The 22,140-nt window shown below is 41.2% G+C and overlaps 2 protein-coding genes across 2 annotated transcripts in view; both read left to right on the forward strand.

Annotated features, from left to right (window-relative positions):
• The first annotated feature begins 737 nt into the window (after positions 1-737).
• kif14 (kinesin family member 14) lies at positions 738-17,856 on the forward strand. Its single transcript, XM_062394655.1, has 29 exons — positions 738-1,986; positions 2,736-2,990; positions 3,129-3,216; positions 3,379-3,477; positions 3,631-3,683; positions 3,777-3,807; positions 4,044-4,151; positions 4,340-4,456; positions 4,563-4,681; positions 4,983-5,155; positions 6,400-6,547; positions 7,008-7,071; positions 7,252-7,436; positions 7,600-7,702; positions 7,801-7,958; positions 8,065-8,212; positions 8,589-8,735; positions 9,336-9,468; positions 9,787-9,880; positions 10,017-10,158; positions 11,147-11,253; positions 12,625-12,725; positions 12,854-13,084; positions 13,282-13,469; positions 13,979-14,131; positions 14,641-14,763; positions 14,938-15,012; positions 16,302-16,452; positions 17,102-17,856. The coding sequence occupies exons 1-29, from the start codon at positions 857-859 to the stop codon at positions 17,461-17,463; spliced, it is 4,986 nt and encodes a 1,661-aa protein (XP_062250639.1). The 5' UTR covers positions 738-856; the 3' UTR covers positions 17,464-17,856.
• A 1,783-nt stretch (positions 17,857-19,639) lies between these two features.
• Positions 19,640-22,140, forward strand: part of LOC133960363 (adhesion G-protein coupled receptor D2) — an 81,541-nt gene continuing 79,040 nt past the window's right edge. Inside the window, exons 1-4 of the mRNA XM_062394891.1 lie at positions 19,640-19,778; positions 19,863-19,922; positions 20,297-20,321; positions 21,768-21,992. Of these exons, the coding sequence (XP_062250875.1) occupies positions 19,872-19,922; positions 20,297-20,321; positions 21,768-21,992 (301 nt within the window). The 5' untranslated portion in view covers positions 19,640-19,778; positions 19,863-19,871. The remainder of the gene's footprint in view (positions 19,779-19,862; positions 19,923-20,296; positions 20,322-21,767; positions 21,993-22,140) is intronic.

Raw genomic sequence — 22,140 nt, forward strand, 5'->3', positions numbered from 1 at the left:
AACAGGCATGCAGTGACAGTCATGCAACGTGGATAGAAAATGACTAAAGAGACCAACACCAAATGACAATGAACGAAACAGAAATATTAACCACAACACAAATGTTTTCAGTCTGACTGAGTTGCTCTTATGAAGGAGGGATCAGGAGTATTTCTCAAGCCTGTACTCACCGACTCTTCCTCTCTTAATGTCTGGTTGATTGTGAACTTTAAGTGCAAGAAAAAAAACTACTTCTTTTCTTTAAAAGTGATAAAATATTACCTATTATACAAATATTAATCAGTTTGTGACCCTATTTTTTCCAACCCAAGACTCAAATTTAGTTTAAAAGCCATAAGTCATGGCTCAACTTCATTCATTCTCAAACATATGTCACAGTTTATGTGGAAACGATGTCGTATACGTCACTTTTCCAACGGTAAAGTGCTAAATTTAGAAAAAGAAAACATGAGTAACTGCAGATCTCATTTGTTGACACTTCAACGATGTGCTCACATATACAGTATATTTAGTAGAACCATGCTGCCACCTAGCGTCAGTCTCAGGTACTATCTACTTTGACTATGGGATGACGTAAAGACTTCCACGAATTCAGCCAATCAGCTGTCAGCGGCGGAGACGGTTTGAAATTGAAGCGGGCGAAGGCGGAAGAGGAGGAAAATAAACTTAAGTAGCTGTTTCAGCTCGGACGCAACTTTTATCGTATTTAACGTGTTTTGTATTGTTTTAAACTAAGATGTCCAGCTGCACTTACGTCAGACCGACGTGTTTTTCATGTCGGGTGCTGTAGTCGGACTAAGCTAAGTGGACTCACCGTTAGGGCTGTTAGCTCTTTTGTTTTTAGCATTCGGCTAACATGTCGTTATTTAGCGTACAAGCGAGGAAGCACACGGCTTATTACGACCATCTCATGTCCACATCCCGGACATCGGGGGGCAGAGGGCGCCCGGCGGAGAGGAAAGCATCCGACACGACGCTGGAGAAAAGTGGGACAACGTCCGGAGAGTCTACGTGTGAGGACAGCAGGACTTCGGAGAAAAGCCGACAGGTTCACAGGACCTTTATCGTCTCTGCGCTGTCAAAAAGCGGCAGCGGGCAGCAGACACCTCACCGGGGCCGGCTCACCCTGCAGAGGAGGTCAAGGAGGAGGACCGGGGGCGAACAGGGGGAGAAAACTGTGGCTGAAAGCAGCCTGAACAGCACCCCGGCTCCGGAGAAGAGACTGACCCTTCAGCGAAGGACCAGGACCCCCTCCATGGATAAGAGCGCCTTGGGTCAGCGTGGGATAAGCGGGGCTGGTGGGCAGCCACCGCCGAAGGTTCTCAGTGAACCAAACGGCAGGTACCCGAGTGTGTTCAGGTCTGCAAGTGTGAGAGAAGCTGCCTCCAGGAGTAAAAGCAGAGAGACTCATGCGGAAACCCAGGGGAGGCTGGCACCCAGCAAGACACCCTCCTCTTCATCCTCCTCTTCCTCTACAAGACAACTAGAGGACCAGGCCCAAACATTTAAAACCCCCACCAAAAAGACCCCGTTTCACAAGATCGCAGCTAAGAGGGAAGTGTTCGAGAGAATGGCAGCGCGAGAAGTCCCTAAAGTAGTGGCGGTCAAGTCTGCGAGTCTGGAAAGACCCAAATCCAGAATGCAACAAGCTCAAGAGTTTAAACCTGCGCCTGCTCCTCGGGTGGCCAAGGCGTCTGCAGGTTTGCACAGGCCCAGCCCTGCGCTAGGGGTGATTAGGACATCCAGCTCCGTCAAGAGGGGAGACGTGCCCCAGGCCAGGACGTCCAACCCGGCTCCTGCCCATGCCCCCACCCCGGCTCCTGCCCATGCCCACACCCCGGCTCCGGCCTCGCACCCTGCTCCTGCTCCAAGGAGTACCGAGCAGCCCCGGTCTCGTCCCAGTGAGGCTTTGCAGCAGCAGGATTCATTAAAGATGGAAGACAGTGCAGTGACTGTGGCTGTCCGTGTCAGGCCGTTCAGTGCCCGGTAGGTAATGCACTACTCCCCCCATCAGTCTGCAGGTTAGGTTGTGGTTCATTAAAAGTAACTGCTGACTCCTCTGGACAACAGGATATACAACTAATGACAAACCAAGGTGCAGTTACATCAGATCTGATTTGATTCAACTTTGTTAATTCTGGACGTAAAGACATCGCTCAGACATTTAATGGATTAGAACAAGTGAAACAACAGGCATATATATATATATATATATATTTTACAATATGTTCGCAGACATTCTCATTGTCAAATTCAAGCCAGGCTCATTTTCTTAATGAACAAGTTAATTTAATCCACTGGTTAATTGGCAGAAAGAAACTCAAGCAACCTTACCAGCTTCTCAGTTGTGAGGATTTGCTGCTTTTCTTTTTCTTCTGAGAGCAACTTTAGGTTTTTGGTCGAAAGAAACAAAAAATATTCCCACCTTTGGTTTCGGGAAATTGTGATGTGCATTTTCCATCATCTCCCGCTACGATTAATCACTAAAATAATTTATTCAAGCATTATCTAAACCCTTCAGGTTCAGGGTGGGAGCTGGATTCAATCTTAGCCTACATTGGCTTAGAGGTTGTTTACACCCTGGACAGATCGTCATCAAATTGCAGAGCCAACATACAGAGACAAACAATCAAAATTCAGACTTTATGGAATCAACAAATAATTTACATGTTTAGCTTATAGAAGTGCTCAGTTTTAAATCCTTCACGTTATTGAATATTTCTAACCTTTTACAGGGAGAAGGCAGAGAAGGCCTCGCAGGTCATTTTCATGAAAGGCCAAGAGACCATTGTCCAACATCCTGAGTCCAAACAGAGTTACTCCTTTACCTACGACCTCTCTTTCTGCTCTGTGGATGAGAGCGAGTCCACATTTGCCAGCCAGCAGATGGTGTACGAGACACTGGCTAGACCTCTTCTTCTAAGGGCCTTCGAAGGATTCAACACCTGTCTGTTTGCTTATGGTCAAACAGGCTCTGGGAAATCGTACACGTGAGTATTTTCTGTTTATTACACTCACCCTTTTCCCATTGAATCACTCTCCTCTCATCCACTCACTTCTACGTGATGTTTTTGAAATTGCGGTTCGTCAACTGACAGTTCTACTTGTTTAAAATGGTTGTTTTGCAGGATGATGGGCTTCGGTGAAGAAGCAGGAGTTATCCCAAGGTTTTGTCGAGAGCTTTTTTCTAGATTGACCGCCATAGAAAATACAGAGGTAAAATGTTGCATTAATTAATACATTTTCAAACGTAGTTTTGATTGAATAAACTAGAGTCTTCTACCTTTCTCTATTTAACACAGCAGTATTTAAACGACATGAATGTGTACAAAACTTGGATAAACGATTAAATGACACATTTGACTTGTTATGTTTCAGGTCAAGTGTCATGTCGAGATGAGCTATTTTGAAGTTTACAACGAGAAGATCCATGACCTCCTGATTACCAGAGATGATCCAAACCAAAGAAGGATGCCTGTAAGTCACTGCAGATGATACCACTGTGTGGAAAGTTTTGGTTTCTCCTGGCTCTAGAACACATTGGACATCTACTCGAAGATCATATGTCAGATGTGTATAAAGTCTCATATGAATTCTTCAAGATAAAAGCTAGATGATTTGTGTTTCCAGCTGCGGGTGAGAGAGCATCCTGTCCACGGTCCCTATGTGGCTGAACTTTCAACGTAAGAAACACTTATTGCTTTTTGTATAAGACCATAAGATCATTATTTAATGGTGTCATTTTCAGAATTGCTCACTTTGTCATCTCTTCACAGGAATGTTGTGAGCTCTTACAATGACATCCAGGTGGGTTGGAAACTTCAAACAAGATACTTTCTTCTTTCAGATACCTGTTGCTCTTATGAACCACTTTGAATTCTCGAGCGAGTCAAGGTTCAAAGTTACAGATATCAATGTCTGTGCATGTGCACTTGACGATAAAGCTTCAAAGATACAGTATATTCAAAGGGTAACATGGACAAATAAAACAATGCTGATATCACTTTAGCGATTCAGTCTTAATTCACGCTGTTCTGTTTCAGGGTTGGCTGGGGCTCGGCAACAAGCAGAGAGCCACAGCAGCTACAGGAATGAACGACAAGAGCTCCAGATCTCACTCCGTCTTCACCCTGGTTATGACCCAGACCAAAGTACGACCTGTGGACTTATCTGTATCTGTACCATCACCAATTGCACAACAAAATAGTTTTACCCTTAAAAGTCTGAAATGATTTATATAATTACAATTAATTCATCATAGACACACTGATAAATTTGATCTGTCATATATTCCAATTGTATAAGTGTAATAAGTTTCTCTTGGTGTATTTGTCTGCAGACTGAGTTTGTGGAGGATGAAGAACATGACCACAGTATCAGCAGCAGGATCAACCTGGTGGACTTGGCAGGCAGCGAACGCTGTAAAACGGCTCAGACAAGTGGAGACCGACTCAGGGTACACACACACACACACACACACACACACACACAGACACACTGAGCTTTAGCTTTGTTGAAGATTCTCTCCTATTCAAAACAATGCAATTCCTGTGTCCTTATAGGAGGGCGCTAGCATCAACAAATCCCTGCTCACCCTTGGAAAGGTCATCTCTGCCCTGTCTGAGCAAGCACTGACCAGGAAGAAGGTCTTCATACCGTACAGGGAGTCTGTCCTCACATGGTGAGAGATCAGGATGCTTGTGCACAAACAATGTTGTTTCCACTTTTATACTCTACAAAAGTTTTTTTGGATTATTTGTAAATCCAAGAAGGAGATCTATGAAGAAGAAAATTCTTTCAAATACAGATGTTCACAATACTGGAAAAATATACATAAAAATGATAAATTAAATTAATAATAATCATAAGTCTATAGAAATTGTAGTTACTCTGCTGAAAATACAGTGTTGTGCAGATCTCTAAACTAAATTCAACATTTTCAATTTGGAACCATGGTCCTGACCCCGGTTTTTCTTCTGCAGGCTGTTAAAAGAGAGCCTCGGGGGAAACTCCAAGACAGCCATGATCGCCACACTGAGCCCAGCAGGCAGCAGTGTGGAGGAAACTCTAAGCACTCTCCGCTACGCCCAGCAGGCCCGAACTATCATCAACGTGGCCAAGGTCAATGAAGACACCAGCGCAAAGCTCATCAGAGGTGAGACACTCAGAATGACCACATTGACAAAGTTTTGGTTGAAACTGCAATAAGCCTTTTAAACCTGTTTATTTATCTACACCCAAATATAAGTAATATACAGGAAGTAGTTTTAATATGTCTTATCACTATGTTGGTTTGAGAACAAGTCCATTCATGTAGGGTATATATTAAAAAAAAAATATATATATATATGGATGTGACCTTTGTGACTACATCAGAGGTGGGCGGTGGAGCACAAGGTGAACGTAAAACCTTTCTACCTTGAGAAAACTATTTTGATCTAAAATAGAGCTCCTCCTTTCTGCCATGCACGTTCATGGACATTATGTTTTTCTGGACGTTCTGTTTTTTTTTTTTTTAAACCTGAACATCTGCCATCTTACACGAACAGCACACACCTGCATGTCCCTTTTCACAAGGAAATGGCTTTTCTATGCTTGTCTGATCTTGCTACCCTGTGTGCCTCCTGGCATCTGGCAACAGTGCTTGTGCATTGAAAAAACTCTCAGCCGTACAAAAAAATCTAGTTTTAAAGCAACAGAGTGCACTCACCAAACATCCCTCTGTCTACAACTGCTTATTTATATGTATATATGTCATTTATTCTCCTTTGATGAGCTCCTCCAGCTGCCTCTCTTTGTGTCTGTTTCTTGTTCTCTTTCTTTATACGTGCACGGCTATCTTACTATTCATGTCTTGCACTTGATCTTCTTCTCTCTCCTCTCCCACATATACCCTCCTGTCTGCCCATCTATCCATCACCAACTTATGCACTACCCACTTCAATTAAGTCTTGGCCCTAACCTTGCCTCCAGGCCATATTTATGCACTGTCAGCTGCACATGGCGGCTAACTGTCATGCAAGTATTATTTTTCACGAGGTGATTGTGCTGCTGTTCCTCATTCTGAGCACTAAGGGGAGCTCTTGCTGTGGTTTTCTCTCATGTCGGTTTGAGAGACACTAAGTGAATGTGACTTAAACATTACAAATCCAGTCGGTGATGATGTGTTAGCTGTCGTCTGTAAATTAAATTGTTCAGATCTTAGACAGGATTATTTGTTATTTGAGGCATTTGTTGAAGTCAAGCCCTGAAATAAACTGTAGGGAACTTTATGTAACTCTGCAATTTGTATTTACAGTACAGGTTTTTTTTTAAGTTCCTGTTTCCTCAGTGCTGTTTCATTATATAATTTAGCTGTATGAAGTATTTGAACAAACTGTGTGTGTGTGTTTGATTCAGAGCTGAAGGCGGAGGTGGAGAAGCTGCGAGCGGCCCAGATGAGCTCACAGGGGATCGAACCAGACAGGGTCCGGCTGTTTGTGCAGGAGATCACTGCCCTGAAGACAATGCTCTGTCAGCAAGAGAGAGAAATGGTCGAGGCCAACCGGTCAGCATTACTTCAGTCATCATGCATTTATTTATTTTATACCTTTGACCCGACACACCCTACGATTATCATTTTTCTTTTTAAGGGGATCGTAGAGAAAGCTGTGGCAGTTTTTCTTGTTTTAAATTAACGTATTAACACAGTGTTTCTTCATATTCCTGGTATTCACTGTTTAAATTTAGTTTGCACTAATATTAATTTAACGGTTTATATATTTTATTTATTCATATTCACTCTGTTAATACAAACGACTCCAAAAATGAGAGACAACTTTCCCCATTCACTTGAATTCACTTGAATGGGATAGATGTTCATATATTCATAAATAGTTTTTTTCTTTCTCATCATCCACACAATGGGTCATATATTTAAACATCAACCTTTGAAAATGTGATAAAATTGACAGAGATATGTTTTTCTGCATAGAGGTTTTAGAGGTTTAAACTTCATTTTGTTACAGGGCATGGAGAGAGAAACTGGAACAAGCGGAAATACGCAAAAGGGAGGAGACCAAAGAGTTGCAGGTAATTTGTTCAAAACAAAACATTGATGGTTTATTTATGATGTAACTTCCCGTAAAAGTGAAACTAATGCGCTCTGAAAACATGAATACAGAGTTTTTCTGTGTCATCATACTTACATTTTAGTTAACATTTAAAACCAGGAAGACGATGTCAATTGCCAACTATGTTCTTGTTCTGCAGAAAGCAGGCGTGACATTCAAAGTGGACAATCGTCTTCCCAACCTGGTGAACCTGAATGAGGATCCCCAATTGTCTGAGATGCTTCTCTATATGATCAAAGAGGGTCAAACCACGGTGGGCAAGCTCCAGTCCGACTCCAGCCGAGACATTCAGCTGAATGGAGGCCTCATCGCCGACCATCACTGGTGAGAAATGATCACCAGTCCCGGTCCTTTAGAACAGTGGCAACTGCTTGAGTTGAATTAATAGTACTACTATACTATACTAAAGAAACTAAGTGCTGATATATCAATTAACGCTGTCCTTTAAAATGTTATATCAATGTTTTTATCTATGTCTTTATTTTAGCGTTATAAACAGTATCCAAAGTACTGTGAGCATCACACCAATGGAAACTGCCAAGACCTTTGTTAATGGGAACCTGATCTCAGAGTCCACTGTCCTCCATCACGTGAGTAGATCAAGTCAATCATACGACCAACCCCTTTGTCCAAAGTGTTTTTTAATGCATGTTATTAACTATTCCCGTCTTATGTATTTTAATTCCAGGGTGACAGGGTGATTCTAGGCGGAGACCACTACTTCCGCTTTAATCATCCAGCTGAGGTGCAGTCTGGGAAGCGGGTATCGTGTTGGACAGGCTCAGGCGATGGCCAGAAAGATTTTGAATTTGCCAAAAATGAATTACTTAAGGCCCAAAGAGCTCAGTGAGTCTAATGACTAAATGGAAAAAAAAACATCACAACCTGCTACCCTGTTTTTGTCAAGGTAACATATTTAAAACTTCCCTAAAGACATCTTTGTGTTTCTCAGGCTGGAGGCAGAAATTGAAGAAGCCCATCTGAAAGCGAAGGAGGAGATGATGCAGGGAATCCAGATGGCAAAGGAGGTGGCCCAGAAGGAGCTTTGTGATCAGAGGGCGCTTTATGAGAACAGGATTCGTACCCTGGAGAGAGAGCTGGTACACTATACCTCCATTTCTCTTTTTTTATTATTTGCTGGTGAGGGCCTCAGGACTGCTAAGTGTTACCCATTGGCAGGAAACCACATCTCTGCACACGTTATACCGTACTGTGTTGTGAGGAATCTCCACAGATATTTAACTGTTCTGTATGTTTGCAGTGATTGAAAGTTAATTTACACAAACATTTTACCTGTTAACAAACTACCTTAATCACAAAATTGAACTCAATAAGCCCTTTTTCTTTCACCCCTTGTACTGCATTGCATAGTCCGAGCCGTCAGATACTTCTTGTCATGTGTAATTTATGTTTATCCCTACACCCTGTCAAGTTGTGCTGCCAGTATTGAGTAATGGCAAAATGTAATTTATTCAGAACGAGGAGAGTGCGTGGAAACGTCAACAGGAATTAGACCAGCAGAGGGTGGCCAGTCAGATGGCAGAGCTGAAGGTGGCCAAGCTGGGGCTGGAACAGGAGGTGGACTCCCAGAAGAAACACCTCCGTCTGCACATGGAGGCCCAGGTCAGGACACAGAGCAAAACCTGGGAATGTTTCCTTTTCACTTGGCTCAACTATTTTAAGTTCCAAGGAGGCTGTTTTAGTGCTGCTAGGGATTGTTCCACGAAAAAACAAGTTTATTTGCTTTATCCCACTGTCGATGTCTATTAGCCTTTCAGAATATTCGAATATTAACAGTTTTACAGGCCTCTGCACTGTTGAGCTAACTCCCATTTTCTTTTGGAAGAGACTGTGTCCTAAATACTAACAACTTGGCCTCAGAGATTCAGACTAGTGGTTTGGTGGAGCTGCAGTATCCAAGAGATAATAAGTAACAGATCTTAATTCAGTCAGCTTTCTCCAGTTCTCTCTCTTGGTCCTCAGACGTCACTCGATAGGAAATATGATTATTCCTGTAACTGTAAATGACATCATCTCCTTAATTTGCTCATTATCATGTTTTCAGATGATCTGTAAAGAGCTTGAAAGCTCAAGCAAATGTGCTGACACGGGGGTTTATGTTTAACTGATGGGCCATTTGAGTTGTGGTAGAGCTTGGCTAGAGACATAATGTTTTGGCCTGGTGGTTTTTAATAGTGTGTACATTACCATGATTCACTCCAGGCGATGGAGGAACACCGTGTAAGTCAAGTGAGGATTGTTGATGCCCTGGAGGCAGAGAAGAAGAAGATTGGCCGAGAGCTTGAGGAGCTGCAGAAGAAAAGAGCTTTGAGGGAAATCCCCACTCCGAGAAATGGTGAGATCTTTTAAGTCACGACCACGTCCTGGAGTTAGGAACGATATCCACCTACACAGATCCCACCCATCTGGCACTGTGGATGGGTGGGATCTGTCCATTTAGCTGCTATAGTCAGATGAAAGACAACTCTTGTAGAAGGTGGTTACAAAAAAAAAACTACACAATGCAAAGTAAGAATTTGAATCTCACTAAATTGCATTAGAATAATGGAATGGATTGCAATACTAATTACTTATTTTTCCAATAGCATATCTTTGAAACAAACAGTGCTTGGTGGTCGTGGTGTAGTTGAGCGGTTTCATTTGTATATTTCAGTCTCTCCACATTGGGATGCCATGAAGATGTCCTTGATGATTGAGGAAGCTAATAAGATCAGTTCTAAACTGAAGAGAAACACAATTTTTAGAAGGTATTGTACATTTTTGTTTTCATTTATCAATTTACTTGTCGGCTTTCTTATTTTACAGCAAAGCTTTACCATTATTACGCTGTTATTCAAAGATGAACTATCAATAAAACCTTCACTTGACTCTCCTCTGTTTTAGACACGAAAGCTCTGACAGCGAGAATCCGGAAACGGGTGGTTTGCTCCAGGTGCGTGTTCAAAACACAAAGCTGGGGATCTCAACGTTCTGGAGTATGGACAAGTTCCAAAACAACATGGCTGCCATGAGGGAACTCGAGCAGGTTGGCCTCAAATCAGTTCTGCCTTCAACATGTTCCCTTTTCTGATTGGATGATTGCTGATTCCTGATGTTGAAAGAACTTGAACATATTTATTTATATATATATATATATATATATATATTTATATATTTAACAATGTATAAAAGAGCATGAACTGGTTGCTCAAGGGTTCAGTCGTGAGAGCTCTTCTCTTAAAGGATGAAGGGTGTGTTTTCTTTAGTTGGTTCATTTTTCCAGGGCCATACTGATCAGATCGATGTGATGTGTGAATACCTCAGTCTTGGGATCTCGAAGCACATCAGCAATTGTCTGACGATGCATTAGCCTCTGGGGGCAATGACCAATATTTTGGGGCTTAGTCATAAAAGCCTGCTCTACAGTGATTGGCAAACTAGAAACTACTCGAATTTTAACCCTGTCATATGCTTATTCAGGGTATTTCCAAGTCTTTTGGCCACTTATCTTAGATCCGTTCAAGCTGCCTCTGGTATTCATTTAGGGTTGTAAAGAATAATTGACACGTAAGAGAGTAGACCTATTTTATTGGCATAGTATTGTGCATAGTCAGCATGATCACCAGTGCAATAAATCTAAAACATATTTACACCCTTAAAAGTCTCATATGATAAAGCACATGCAATGAGCAGACACTTGATAAAAATGATCAACACTCAATTTCCAACAAATTGCTTTGAAATTCACAGGAAGGTTCATTTATTTGATTTTACCAGTGCTCTAACAAGCTAATAGACGATGGCTGTTGAATGAAGCATATTCCAGCAGCCAGCCTGTCTGTTCCTCATTCTGCATATTCACTCTGACATCAGCTCAAGTGCAATTGCCAATTTCCCAGATGTTTGACCTTATTTACAGTCCAGAGTGGGTCGTTTTATGCCTGACAGAGGGATGCTGCTTCACTTTGCCGTGCTTTTCTCATTAAGTTGTGTAAATGAGACCGGGCATGTCAGCAATAGTTTACTCTCCGCAGGGGGATTCCACCTCTAAAGATGACGACGTGTTTTATGACCCTGATGATGAGTGGGAGCAAGATATATCGGCCTCCTCTTCCTCCACCTCATCGTTCTCACGCCGAAGGTAATTATCCAGCTCTTCTCTCCCCTCCTATCCATCAGTGGATCGTTCCAGCACCATACATTTACATTAGATTTCAGGAAATGAATTGTAGTCTTGTCCAGTTATTGAAAATTTGTTAGAAGGCAATTGTTCAGAAACCCTTACAGCGTGTTGCAGAGGGAGGGGCCTCTCTGCCTTTCTGCCTTCCTTCCCATCAGTCAACCGTTCTCAGGGCTTGAATGGAAAACGCTTTTGCCCTAATGCACGTTGTTCTTAATTTCACAGCCCTCGTGCGCAACTCTTTTAATGTGAACAATATGTCAGACAAATGGATGTATATGGAAAGTTGAAAAGTATGTGGACGGAACATGGAAAATCATTTTGTCCAACAGTTTGGAAGATTTTGGTTGTTTTCACAAAGAGCTCCTAGTCTCCAGGGATGTAATTTACAACCTGGCACGTAGTTTTGACTTTCAACACATCTTTTTTTTTTCTTTCTTGAAGATTTGACATGAAGTCGTTGACCGCGGTATATTTCCCTCTTTATTCCTTTTGCTCTGTTTATTAATTTTATTTCCATGCAGGCCAGGCCAAGGGGTTTAGAGAACGAAAGGGCACTGAGGGTCCCTACGTTTCTCACTCTACAGCCCATAATCCAAACACACACAGAGGGCACCTGTGGTTCATGCAGATCCACAACATTTTCCCCTCGTATTGTAGTTATTCTTGTGAAAACGTGTTTACGGTGTTTCTGGTGGTGCCTGAACTAGCAGCAGACTCAGCCAAATGAAACATGGCACACGGTCTGCTGTTCCTTTTATACTTTTTTTTTTCTCTCTGTCTCCATAAAAACCACAGCTGTTTACTGAACCTTCTCACCTAAAGGTTGTTCATAATAACTAGTAAAGTTTATTTTCCTGCAAAATGTAGTTAACTTTTATTCTTAACCTTTTACTCCTTAGTTTAAAATACACAGGGGTAAAATAACGTATAAAATTCAATTATTTTAATGTCCAAAGCCGTTCAAGGATAATGCTACTTACATTTAATTAGAGTAAATTAAAGCTTTCAAATAGGACAATAAGTAGGAGCTGAGTCAAATGGCTTTTGCACTCTATTCTTTTAAAGGTAGTGTTGGTCTGTTGTTTTTGTTTCTGAGTCAGAATACTTTTATTTGTTGAAATCATGTATCAGTTGCACACTTTTAAAGCCGGCTCTTGCTAGCTTTTCCAGGATTACCAACCCTAGCTTTAATAAACAGAAATTAACATTGTAAGTATATATATTGGAGCACCAAATCATTCTGATTATGGGCAACCATATATTTAAACAGTCTAGATGTAAATACAACATTTATTCACATCGTTTTGAATTTGTTTTGTTTGGCCTCAGGAGCAGGAGTTTGCTGAAGAGCAGGAGAATCTCCGGGCGTCTATACGAGATCCGGGTTCATCCGATTCAGAGCCTCCTCAACGGCTCCTCCCAGTCTGCTGGTGAGGCGCAAAACAAAACTGCTGGAATTATTCATCATGATTGATACAAAACAAACACACACGTTATAAGAATGCTGTTTAATGTGACCATCGATGCACACCCTTTATCTTCACTATGTTCGTCCCAGGGTTGATGGGTGTCTCCAAACCTCCCTCCACCCATTCCACCAGCGCAGACTCTGCCTTGCCCGGCATCTGCAAGGAGCTGATCGGTCAATCAGTGGCGCGTCTCCGTGGATGTAGTGCGACGGAGGAGAGCATGGCTGACAGGTTGGCCAATGATCTGAACCGGGTGTACGAGGCAGTTCAAACCTTATCTGACCTGTACGACAGCCAGGACGATGACAGCCAGGAGAACGGTTAGAATTTCACTCATTTTTATGTGTAACAAGTTAGTAGATAGACAGGCAAGGACTAGCAAAATCACTTTGCATCTAATTGACCTTGCATACAGACTTGATGTCCCAATTTCTCTCTTCATTCAGGCCAAGGTTGAGCTTTTTTTTCCATTTGGATTTATTGCGAAGGTGTATATGAACCGTTTCTCCTCCTGCAGTGTTTGTATGCAACTTGGTGGCCCAGACTCAGCTGGTCAAGGCCGCCACAGCCATGGAGAGTGCAGCGTTTGTGACCAGGCATTGGTTGGTGAGCGTTAAACCCGTCTCTGGCTTCCTCTACACCATCACTGAGGAACTCAAGATCCAAGTGAAGAGGATGGGAGGATTCTTTCAGCTGCTCATTCAGGTGAACACAAAAACTACAGCACTGGAATAAAGGCCGCGCAGTGACATATCTTGCTTTTCATGACACTTGCAACATATAAATGAGTTGGTGTTAGTGCAAAATTGGAGCTGAAAAATGATTTTCAGTTTAGCGTAGTTTGGTCAGGGGCGGCTAATCAAAATGCAGAGCATTGATTGACGGATCTTAGCTCTGAGCTGTTTGAGCTCTGTCTATGGAAATGGCCAAGCGGAGGGAATTCGCATCCTTGAGCCCCAAACAGAACATGAATATATGAAACTTAAATCTAAATTCCTTACCAGCCTCAGCACCTAAACACACAATTTTCCTCTTTCACTCACGATTTTTCACATTCTCAACTATTTTTATTTATTTACAGACCCCTAAGCCTACTTGGGCTACTTTGTTAGCTTGCTTACATTTCATTCACTTTTAAATCAATTTTAGCCTGTGTGTCAGTTAGCTTGTGCTGACTGGATTTTTACTGAAATTATAATTTTCTTCTCATCCAGGGCTGTGAATCAGAGATCACATCCATGGTGACAGAGGCACGGAGGAAGAGCAGCCAGTGCCTGGATGCAGCATTGCTTGCACTCGGCCACCTGGCGGCAGTGACATGCATGCCGCTGAACGCTATGGAGCTAGGTGCCCAGGCCACAGGCAAGGTAACACCACCATTAATACCTTAGCAGCTACTATCTCTGCTGGCTTTAGGGTTCACTATAATCAAGCCTCTGCTCCACAATACCAGAGAATGAAATATTAACGTGTGGATTTCAAAGCAAGGAAGATATGAGGAGCTGGGGATATATGGATGTAAATACTTTTCTCCTTTTTTCTTTTTTGATTTCTTAAAAAAGTCCATACAACCACATGGTTTGTGTGACAACTTGTCTTAAACAAACAAATTGCCCAGACCTTGCGTGCATCTGTTTGTTCTGGCTAAAAACTACTTTCTTTGAGGTCTTTTCAAATATTACATTTTATTTGCATGTAGGCATCAGTGTACACTGTATGTTGAGTGATTGGTAAGAAGACATGGCAAAAAAAGACAAACCATAAACGTTTATTTTTATCTATATTGGAGAAAAATGTATGATATTAAAAAAAGGATATGTAACAAGATTTGTAATGAAAATGTGATTTATGCAATCATATGATTACATCTTTTCAGCCCTCAATGACCATGTGTGTGCTGAACGGGACCAGCAGGGGCGTTCGCTCTCTTTTAAACGAGAGTCTCATGATCACCAGGGAGATGCTGAGAGACGCTCAGCTGGCGTATCCCAGGAACCCAGTAAGAGATCGGAATCATTTATTAAAAACACTGTTGATTGTGTTGTCTTTACTTTGTTACTTCATGTATTATGTTCCACAAGAATTGTCATGATCATTTTCCATGAATGTGTACATAATTTTTTTTTTTTTTTTAAGAGTTGTTCATACTGATACCTGTTATCTCTGTCCACAGGGCCTGCAGAGCCTTAAATCCAAGATGCTTGATTTAGCATGTGCTCTGCAGAGCTACATGCATTGCCATATTTCGGTAAGTTGTAATGTGACGTCTTAATCTAAATTATCAATTTAGATATGAGAAGCTTGTATTTCAGTTTATTAAAAAATCTAAAATATAGCATCAGACTTTTCTTAATATCAGTTTTGTTTGGATGTATAATTTGAATATAATCAAATTGTTTAAACCATAAAAACCTAAAACTACAATTATCCCAATGTATTATATTCTAGTTTGCCAGTAGTCTTTTTTTTGTCAACTGTGGTTAAAGACAGCATGGAAGCCCAGCAAAGCCTCCCTGGATGTGTTAAGGTTGAAAAACAGTCTTCCATCTTGACATGGGCTTAATGTTACAGATTAATACCCGCTCCCACAGCAGCCCTTTTAAAGATGCCACTCAGCCTTTTATTGTTCGTGTAAAGCTCAATGGTCTGTAGGCTTATCTCCCTGCAGTGACCCGTTGAAGATAATCCAGGTAATGAATGTGTTGAATGAAGTGTCATCAGTCACAGCTAACGGGCTTGTTTGCCGTTATCTTAGTCACACAAACTACCAGTTTTTTTGTTCAAACCAATCGCAGACACATATGGACGCAGGGGCATTTCGCTGCCCACTGTGTTATGTTGTCAAATAAACTTGAGTTGTGGCTCAAAGCGACAACATGCATGCTGTTGTTTTTGCATGCAGCTTGTGACAGAGGCTACACTTCTTTGCTATGATGGTTTTCTGTTGGACTTAATATTTAGCATTTATTTAGAAAGGGGCAGTTCTCAGTCATCTCAAAATTCAAAATAAGAAAACATTTGAAAAGCTTTTTAATGCACTGATAAACAAACATGTCACTAATACTCCTTGTCTAAATTATGAATGTTGAAACATAATTAACAATGTTTTCTTACCATTTCTTTGATCATCACCTATTTGGGATATGTGCAGTAATGTAATAATGAAAATCAAATGAGCACAAAAAACTGCTTTTGATTATTGTAAATCAATGACATGGCAACAATAGAAGTTTCAAGCTGATGTTAGGTTGATACATTTAGGATTTTGGTGAAAGATGATTTGATGATTAATAATCTCCTTCACTATCCATGTGCTTTGAGTTATCAAGCAATGCTCTTAAAAGCCCTGATGCTACAGCAGACATTCTCCGTGGTTGACATCCTAGCAGTAGTATTATATTAAGAAATGTGAAAGCACATATTGCTATGACTCTTTATGTGTGTTTTTGCTTTTTAATTGCATTGCATTACATACAGAGGTGTTTATTTAGCTCTGTCTTTTATTCTTATTCTGTGTGTTTTCTGATTTTCAAACAGGAGAGGGAGTCTGACTCAGAGGAAGTGGAGGAATGGTCGGAGGAGGCTTCTGCTTCCCATCTGAAGCAACTGAGGGATGCAGCGACCAAACTGTTCCAGCTGAACCAGGCCATCAGACGGCTGCATTCCTCTCTGTCTGCCGCCCTGCGAGGTGAAGCCTCTGACACACACACACACAATCTGGGTGTTCAGTCCGTGAGTCGTATCCAGACTGACCAACACCTGAAGTCACGAGTATTAGAAAATATTAGTAGTTCTAAAGTCAGAGGCAGTTGTTTAAGCATTTTGTCCTTCAGTGCATCCACGTATAAGGATGATGATCTAAATGTAATACAGTAAAATATGACAGAAAGGCTAATGCAGGCCTTTTATTTAATAAAAGCAGGTCTGTCGCTATTATTCATTTTCAGCTCTAAAAACAAATGATTGAATGCATTTAATGGTTTGATCAGTTTAACAGCTACTGGATGCTTCATGTAGTGGTTCGTCATAGCATCAGAATGTGTAATAAACGTCTGTAAAAGGTGTTGTTTTATTGGGTGTTTTATTACAGCTCTCCCAATGTCCCAGCCAATCAAAGCATACACTATGCTTTACTTTTGCTATAATAATACTTATTTTTTGTTGGATTAAATGGATTTTGACCATAACAGTTCTGACGGTTGGTTAAAAGCCTGTGTGGCTGGCAGGATGACAGAATTAAGCATGAACAGGGTGAATAAAACCAGCCTCAGGGAAAATGCAGCAGATTATTGTTACTATTTGTGACTCCTCTTGTCTGACGACTACTCTCCTTCCAGGAAAAGACAGAGACTCCAACCTCGGCAGCGGCAGAGAGCAGATATCCTCCTCTGCCAAGGCCGTGGACGAGCTGATCGTGGGTCTGTCCAAGGAGGGAGGACTGACGGCGTCCTCGCAGCTCCCCTGTCTTCAGAGCGTCGTGACTGCACGAGACACACTCCACTCAGCCCTGCAGTCCTTGTCCTCCCCCTGGAACGAACAGGGGGCAGGAGAGAGCAGAAGCTCTGCCACTTCAGATAAGAGCGCGGAGGAGGATAACTCGAGTAAAGAGAGCACGTCCACTCACACCGCTGTCAGAAATCGACTTGTGAGCAAAATAGTGTACACACTCCCATCCATAGGCAGCCCACACTGGGTGTAATGTGTACAGACTAAGTGTTGGTCTTTACGATGCTTGAATATCATGTAGGATTTACTGTAACTGATAAACTGCTGACGTGAGGAAATACGAAATGCTGGAAATAAGAAGCTAATATCAATTTTTTTTCTTCACACCCCATCATTACCAACCTCACACAGCGGGCAGCAGACATTACAAAAACTCTTTCCATTCAAGTTGATAGTCGTTCATTTGCACACTTACAATTAGCTTTGGTTTCCACGTGTAAGCCCTCATGTCATTTCTGAGTCGATGTAAATGCAGCACTAGTGTTGAGATGTACTTCTAAGTGCTTTGAAAGTATTTTTGAAGGATGCATTCGATCAAAGACTTTACTCACCAGTTATTCATGATGCATGAACGCAATATAAACTGTCTCTGTTGTACTTTATTTTTCAGAGGTCACTAAATTATTTTTCGGTTGCATTTTTATTGATTCGAACATGCAACAGTTCCTCGAGCAGCTTTTTTGGCACAGTGTTTTGTAAAATGAAAAAAAAAGTGCTGAATGTGTATGTCCTCATCCTGCTGTATAGGATCTTTCTCTTGAGTGAAGGCGTATTTCATTCTCGTATAAACTTAATGCTTTGCTCTTGTATTTTGTACACAAACTGTAACAATTTGCACTCTGGAGAAACTTCTTTAATACATGTACTCAAACAAAGTATTTTTGATGTCTTTTTAGAATTTTGTCAGACTTATTAAAGACTAGTAAGTCTGTATCATGTAGGGAACTGAAATAATACAATAAATGAATATGCATTGATTTGACAGGAACACAAACCTACCATTGTGTTGCACTCTTCACTAAATCAGGTTTTTTTTTATTGAATGATTGTGAATTGGCACTGAAATATTACAGTGGCTAAAAGTTCAATTCCTTCCTTGTTTAATATGTGTAGGAACACATTTATTTTACACATTTCCTAATGCAACTGTCATGAATTAAACAGTGAAGTATCAAAAGTCAATGAAATATACATGTGAACAACCATGTTTTGCTCTATGTAAATGTTCGGTAAGTTTTATTTACATCAGGGAAACATGTAAATAAATCTTTAAATTCATATCAGTGTTCATTTGGAGGGGATCCGCCTGCACCATAGACTGCATATAAAGGCCGGCACACTGCATAGAGATTTGCCACTGTAATATTATGCCACTACTACCGGTTACTACCAGCCTAGTTATCATCCTCATCAACCATATTTTTGGAGATAAAGATTACAAGCGATTCTATGAGCTCTTCTAGAGGTTCCTGTAATTGTTGAATGTTAATGTGACGTGATGGAAATTCATCTTGAGATTTGAATTAATCAAATTTTCAGACAGGCTTTTGAGTCTTTATAATAGTAAGCTCTGCAGAGTTTATACAACAAGCTCGGTGCTCAAAGTGGAACAACTGGTCTCAAGTTCACAAAAGCCAGAACTTAAACAAAGAGGCGTTACAAAAGAGATCATTTGAAAAAAATAAGACATCAAAGACATGAGATCATCACCTATGCCTTATCTGCTGTGTACGTCCGTCCGAGGTACCAGTTGGAAGAAAAACATAACACCAAATAAGGGTTCCATCCTGTCAGGTGGACAGTATCACAGCAGTGAGACACCTAGTCAGGGGATTTCCACTACCTTAGACACTGGTCAGTGGAATTTTCCATAACAGTAACTTCCCCCAAAAAATGTGTTCACACTGCAGATGATCCGAAGATGACAGAGACCACCTTTTTGTTTGGGCCCATATTGGTTTACACTGAAGACCAGTTTATGGTCCCATCGGGTATGAAATTTGATGCATAGTGGTGAGTAGATACTGAACCATCCCTTCACAAGGAAAAGAGTGTTGGGACCAAACAAAGTAGACCTCAAAGCAGCCTCTGATTCTGTGGCTGTGATATTCTGTCATACTTCATGATCGTGGTCTCACAAAGTCTGGAACTGATCTCGTGGAAACCTGAGGAAACCTTTATTCACACTCATTAGTGTATTACATAATAATGGAAGCCCCTAGCTGGACTGGACCCCTGGAATTCACTGGACGGGCCCTTGGAGGTCCTGGAACCGCACTTTAGTTATCCCAGTGCAGGCTGCAGGTTTCCACCCACTCCTCCCTGCAGCCTCCTCCGCTTCATCCTCCCTCGTGCTCTGCGGAGCTGGGATCTGTGGTGGGAGCAGCTCGGAGGGGAAACGCGCTCAGCAGGCGGCTCTGGATGCTGCGTTCACACGAGCTGCGGAACTGGAAGGAGGAGACGCGCCAAAAACAAAAAAGTTAGTTTGTCACGAGACGCAGATTTCAGGTAAACACCGGGTTTGTGTGGCTCGTCACTTTTTGTCCAGTGTCACAATAACGACAGTCAGATGCTGCTGCTCTTCGTCCACAGCTAACGAGGATGTGTTTTTCCAGGATGCACAGGTTGTTGTTGCCAAAGTTTGGCCTGCTTGTAAGTACATACTCCTTTATGTGTGTGTTTGTGTGTTTCAAAACGTGTTAGCATGGAGATTTTTCATTTCAGGAAAGTTGTGTAGAAAACCTCTAAATGGTCAAATATGAATACCACTTGTTTGTGTGGAACATGGAGGAATTATAATGCTGGTACATGTAGTAAATATGTACACAAACAAAATAATAATACTACAATGTTCAGAATACATGTTATGTTGTCTGTGTTGTTATGTTTTTTCTTAGTTTGTAATAGGTGTGTTTTTATAATGTCTGGAGATCATTAACACCTGTTGTGTGTTAAGCTAATTTCCAAGTAAAGGAAACTTTGTTCTGTGGCTTCAACGATGAGCTAAACTTCTATTTATATTTCAGGTCTGTTTTCACAGCTGTATCTCAGGTGAGTCATTTTTTAAATGTCTTTTTAAGCTTTTTTTTGTTATTTAACCAAAGGTAAGAAGAAGAAGAAGAAGCTAACCTAGCTACCTAGCCATAAAAAACGATAACGAGCTCTTACTAAAGAGCTAACTAGCATGAATGCTAAAGTGCTTTAAAATATTTCTCGTCATCTTTATCCCTATTTTATATTTCAAACAAAATAAAAAAAATTACATCATATTTCATGTAGTTGCATTTCTCTAAAGTTGCTTTCAGACCTGCATTGAACTTCAGACATTTCCCAGAGGAGCTGCTCGGTTTTCCGGAACTTTTCCTGCAGCCCCCCTAAGTAAAAGGTTTCGTAAAAAATGTCGTAGTGAGTTCACGTGAAACCAAAATAGGAAAACACGGCAAACGCAAAACTAGAAGAACTTAAATACCTTGGGAAAGAGTTGCTATACGTGTAGGAGACAACGAGGAAGTCGGTTTTGGTGGTCAGGGACTGTCAGTGTCAATGTGCTGTCAGCCGAACAGCTGCTTCGCCACAGTGGAAATTAAAGGTCATGTCTCTCGCGTCCTTCATGTTTGTTCTGGACATCTTCTTGTTGTTGTGAGCGCGTCTGACCCAGACCATCTCCTGCTGCGTTCTGCATATGTGAAATGCAAAGTCCGGAGAAATTCTAGGATCGGTTCATCTCTGAAACACGCACGTTTATATTTATAAACCTTTCTGGACCCTTGTTGTCATAATGCATTCCCTAGCCCCTTGTTCTAACCTCAACCTTCACAGCTTGTGAGTCTTTAAATGACCAACCTCAATCCTTAAACAGAATTTAAACCAAATTCTACCATGAACCTCTGAACCCAAAGTGAGGACCCGATAAAATTTCCCAATTTCCTAAAACTGTCTTGCATAAGATTTGAGAGGCAGAAAAAAACGAGTGCAATGGGGTTCAGGGTTATTTGGGAGATTCACGTCACTATTTGGTCGTCAGCTGCATGCAAGTTCACACGAAGTGCATTTCTATTCAGTTAGGTGAATACATCTTGATGTATAATAAGGATGTGGCCTAAACATCTCTCAAACTTCTGTGGCAGTGATGAAAACATCAGTATGTATAACTTTCCTCAAATTATTACATTAGGCTGCAAACTCACACACGACTGAAAAATGAATGCCACCAACTTGATGAAAAATGGTGCCCTGCTCCTAATATTTGTTTATTTTAATCAGTGGTGCTGGAAAACGCACTTTAATTTGTATTAAAGTTTTCTCTAACTATCAGTTAGTATCACTTTCACCGTAAAACATTTAACTGGTACTAATTGGTATCCTACAACACGTTCTTAATTTAGAAGATATAGCATTGATCATACCACTCAAACCTATCAGAATTCAGCCTGAACTTTTACCGATGCTGTCTTGCAGGTATCGCTGTTAATTTCTTCGTCTCTCTTCTTTGAACAGCCTTCACATTGGAAACCAGGACCTTGACCTACGATGAGTTCTATTATGAGTATGTGCCGGATCGCCTGCAGTGGAGCAGTGCAGGGGAGGTCTGTGATCAGCGATCTGGGGCCTTAGCTGCAGTCACCAGCTCAGAAGAGAAACAAAACCTAACCAACTTCTTAAAGTCTCTGAACATCTCTCAACCTGTCTGGATTGCCAGGAAAGTTATCACTTATCTGAAAAGTAGGTCCAGTGCGCCATTTGTTTACACTTATGTCAGCAGCCTTTCTTTTTGAATACTGTTTTTGTTGTCTAAGATGCATTGCTGTCCACTCGAATCCAAATAGGACTAATGATGCTGTCATAAAACACTCCTAGCCACAGTGAATAA

This window comes from Platichthys flesus, chromosome 9, assembly GCF_949316205.1.
Source record: "Platichthys flesus chromosome 9, fPlaFle2.1, whole genome shotgun sequence".
Classification (NCBI taxonomy): Eukaryota; Metazoa; Chordata; class Actinopteri; order Pleuronectiformes; family Pleuronectidae; genus Platichthys; species Platichthys flesus.

What these genes read in the sequence shown, in the direction of transcription:
- kif14 (XM_062394655.1), top strand. Translation starts at nt 857, where the DNA reads ATGTCGTTATTTAGCGTACAAGCGAGGAAGCACACGGCTTATTACGAC. An exon ending in AGAAACACAATTTTTAGAAG is followed by an intron (nt 9,881 to 10,016) that starts GTATTGTACATT and finishes CCTCTGTTTTAG; the next exon opens with ACACGAAAGCTCTGACAGCG. An exon ending in GTGCCCAGGCCACAGGCAAG is followed by an intron (nt 14,132 to 14,640) that starts GTAACACCACCA and finishes ACATCTTTTCAG; the next exon opens with CCCTCAATGACCATGTGTGT.